The 3559-nt window shown below is 32.2% G+C and overlaps 1 protein-coding gene across 1 annotated transcript; it reads right to left on the bottom strand.

Annotated features, from left to right (window-relative positions):
* Window positions 1-2124, bottom strand: LOC145799393 (uncharacterized). Its single transcript, XM_082888972.1, has 5 exons — window positions 2086-2124; window positions 1176-1987; window positions 802-1024; window positions 175-579; window positions 1-63 (listed from the first exon to the last, which is right to left on the bottom strand). The coding sequence occupies exons 1-5, from the start codon at window positions 2122-2124 to the stop codon at window positions 1-3; spliced, it is 1542 nt and encodes a 513-aa protein (XP_082745098.1).
* Window positions 2125-3559: the final 1435 nt, after the last annotated feature.

Below are 3559 nucleotides of genomic sequence, written 5' to 3'. Positions count from 1 at the left end.
TCAAAAATATCTCTCAATGTAGACAACCAAGCTATCATTCATCCATTCATCACCCATTCGGTTCTGCAACCGATTTTTCACAATATTCATAGCTGAAAATATCATCTCAACAGTAGTAGTTGCAACATGTAAGATTAATGCTAAAGTCAAGAGCAAATACACCTATGGATATACTTTGTCTCTTCTAGTCTCTACCATTTTCTTAGCAAGATCGGCAATTCCATTCAACATCGAGAACTCACTACTGGATAGCATGTCGATAATATATGTATCAAGTTGATCATTAAGTACCATGAGCTCCACTGAATAAAATTCTTTGGGATAAAATTCAGCAAGATGAATTAACTTTTTCTTATCAAAACTAGAGAAAGAGTTAGATGGATTCAAACATGCCACACAAAGTAACAAATCAATGTTTGACTCAGTGAAACGAGCATTTAGTTCTTGAACTTGCATATCCAAAACAGTGTAGAATAACTCAGCGCGATAGTGATGCAAGTTTGTAATTTCTTGAGCATTGCGCCTTTTTCTTCTTCGAGCTACAAACATATCTTTCATTTGAGGAACATCAATTTCATGCTTTTCACAAAAAGACAAAATATCATCAAGTAAAGATGTCCACCCACTCTCCCTCATCTTTTGAAGCCGTACTTTAGAAATTTAAACTAAATTCATAGCATTAACAATATCTTGATCTTTCCTTTGTAGTGTTTGCGATAACTCGCTTGTAATAGCCAATATCGTTTTCATCAAATGAAGGTTGAATACAAACTCAAATGATTGAATTGAGTCCAAAAATACATTTGCTTCTGTTCGTTGTTCTGAATTTGAACCATCCTCCGAAATCATTTCAAGCACATCAATCACTGTTGAAAACATACTAGCCAAGCTGACAAAAGTACCATAGTGTGAACCCCAACGTATATCACCAGCACGTTTAAGATTAGTTTCTTGATTTAAGCCTTGCCCACTAGATAACTTTCCAGTATTAAGTGCCTCAGCAACTTTTGTAGCTTGCTTCTCCCTAACAATATCTCAGCGTTTACATGATGCTCTAACAACATTCACCACATTAAAAACCAAAGTGAAAAGTAAAGCAATTTGATTGTGATTCTTTGCCATGACTACAAGTGCCAATTGGAATTGATAAGCAAAACAATGAACATAATATGCACAAGGATTCTCTTTCAGTATGACCATTGAACTCACGTTGCATATTACTAGCCCCATCATATCCTTGACCCCGCAATCTGGAAATACTCAATCCTCGTCTGGAGAATAAATTTTCCATAGCTTGTTTAAATGACGGAGCATTTGTATTAGCAACATACTCAATACCCAAAAAGAGCTCAATCACTTGTCCTTTTTTGTCAACATATAGTATTACAACTGTCATTTGCTCCTTGATTGATATGTCAGGGGCTTCATCAATCAAAATAGAAAAAAGTGCATCACCAAGATCTCTAATAATCACATTGATAGTTTCAAATACGGCCACATTTACAATGTCTTTTTGAATATCAGGAGATGTCAACCTGAGATTTTGTGGAGCATTGCTCAATGTAACCACTTTGACATCTTCATTATGATCAACAAGAAGTTTGAGAAGTTCAAGAAAATTTCCTTGGTTACTTGAATTTTCAGATTCATCATGCCCACGAAACGCAAGTCCTTGTCTTAGAAGAAATTTAACACAATCAACTGATGAATTCAAATGGGTTCGATACTCAATTCGAGCTTGATCAGATTGTTTGAAAAAAATCGTTTCAATATATTGGTTTTGGTTTAACAAGTCTTGACATTTACTCAAAGTTTGATTATGAGCACTATTGGGACCTTCAACATAAGTCTGAATTTTTTCTTTTTCCTTCCAATTTGAGAAACCCTCACCAACAAAAGAATCACCACCAACTTGATCTCCAATATTGGGTTTGAAAAGATAACAACATAAACAAAATGCTGCATCTTTTGCTACACTATACTCCAACTAATTAGGAAATTCACTAAACCAAGCTTGATTAAATCGCCGAAGTTTTTGTCCAAATGATTTTTGTGAAAAATTATGATCACGAGGTTGACAAAGACCTTTTTGTAGATATGCCCTATGAATTTGGTCTCAGTCATTAGCATTATAGTCCATAATCCGAGGCCGTAGTCCTGGATCTGCAGGAAGGTCTACTAAGTTGATTTCTATGCAACTTTGTTTTGCAGAAGAATAATTATCATCTTTTCTTGAGAAAGAGATGATTCCAACTTTTATTTTCTTTTGAAACATTTCTCCATGACTGTTTGGAAAAACTAAAAATCAAAATAAAAATTCATAATCAAAATCTCAAACCCCCCACAAATCAAAATATCTAATTTTAATACAAATTAAAAAATTTAAATTAGTACAAATCACAACAAATCAAAAATTTTAATCTTAGCGCAAATTATAACAAATCAAAATTCCTAATTTAAATATTAATCACTGCAAATTAATATTTTTAATTTTAGCATAAATCAAATCCCTAATTTTAGCATAAATAACAACAAACCAAAATCCCTAATTTTAATATAAATCACCACCAATTAAGATTCATAATTTTAGCATATCAAAATCTCTTATTTTAACATAAATAATAACAAGTCAAAAAATTTTACAAATCAAAACTTAACAAATAATTATAAATTAATACTCATAATTTTTATTTAAAAGTAAAAAAAAAATAAAGTTACTTGTAAACAATGAAGAAAAGATACCAAGGTTGTAGTGTGGTCCCAAATTTGTGCTGTGTGATCCTAATTTGGTGAATCACGAGTCGATAAATTGCAAAGCAATAAAAGGAGACAAAGAAGACAGAGAAAATACGAAGATACTTCACAAGTACTGTGAATAAATAAAAAAAATAAAGAAGTTCATACACTTTTAAGGTTTTAGAGTTTTAACCATATTGTAATTGGAGTTATGTGCACTCACCTAAAAAAAAGTTGTATCAGTATTTAATTGCGATTGGAATTGGGATTCCAAAAATAATAATAATAATAAAATAAAATAAAATATACAAACGATGTGTCGTGCGTGTGGCGTGTGTGTGTGTTAGTGGGTTAGTGGGTTTGAAATTGTATATTAGGAGGAGGGGCACAAGGCAGACCACACTTAAAAAAGAAGAAAAAAAAAATTCAAAAGTCACGGGGGGCACGTGACCCCCCTGAGCCCAATGTCTCCTTGCCCCTGTGTGTGTCTATGTCTGTGTGTTTGTGTCATACTACATTGTAACTTTTGAGTTTATGTAATGTTTTTGTGTGTTATTGCGTAAATGTATGAGTTTGTAATATAGGTCGCAATCATATGCGAGTGTTTTAGCACTGGTTATGTAATCTTTATGTCTTGTTTTAATATGAAAATTTAATAAAGAAGCATCAAGTACTTTACTATGTAAAAATTGGTCTAGTTATTTGTTTGGGCATTTGTATTGTATGTAATGTGTGACAAGGTTGATATAATAATCTCAATATCTTTCTCTACAAACAATACTAGAAACTTAGAAAAAAATATTCAGAAAAGTACATTTATAAA

The sequence above is a fragment of the Camellia sinensis genome, chromosome 1, assembly GCF_055761805.1.
Source record: "Camellia sinensis isolate YWXY chromosome 1, ASM5576180v1, whole genome shotgun sequence".
Lineage (NCBI taxonomy): Eukaryota > Viridiplantae > Streptophyta > Magnoliopsida > Ericales > Theaceae > Camellia > Camellia sinensis.
The sequence above is the reverse complement of the archived record's forward strand: the minus strand, read 5'-3'. Positions and strand labels throughout refer to the sequence as shown.

Excerpts from the sequence above, each read along its gene's own strand:
- LOC145799393 (XM_082888972.1), bottom strand. The coding sequence starts at position 2,124 with ATGACTGAGACCAAATTCATAGGGCATATCTACAAAAAG. Across the intron at positions 1,988-2,085 it reads TAGGGCATATCTACAAAAAG|TTGGAGTATAGTGTAGCAAA; the intron begins GTCTTTGTCAAC and ends TTTCCTAATTAG. Across the intron at positions 580-801 it reads AACAACGAACAGAAGCAAAT|CATGAAATTGATGTTCCTCA; the intron begins GTATTTTTGGAC and ends TTTTGTGAAAAG.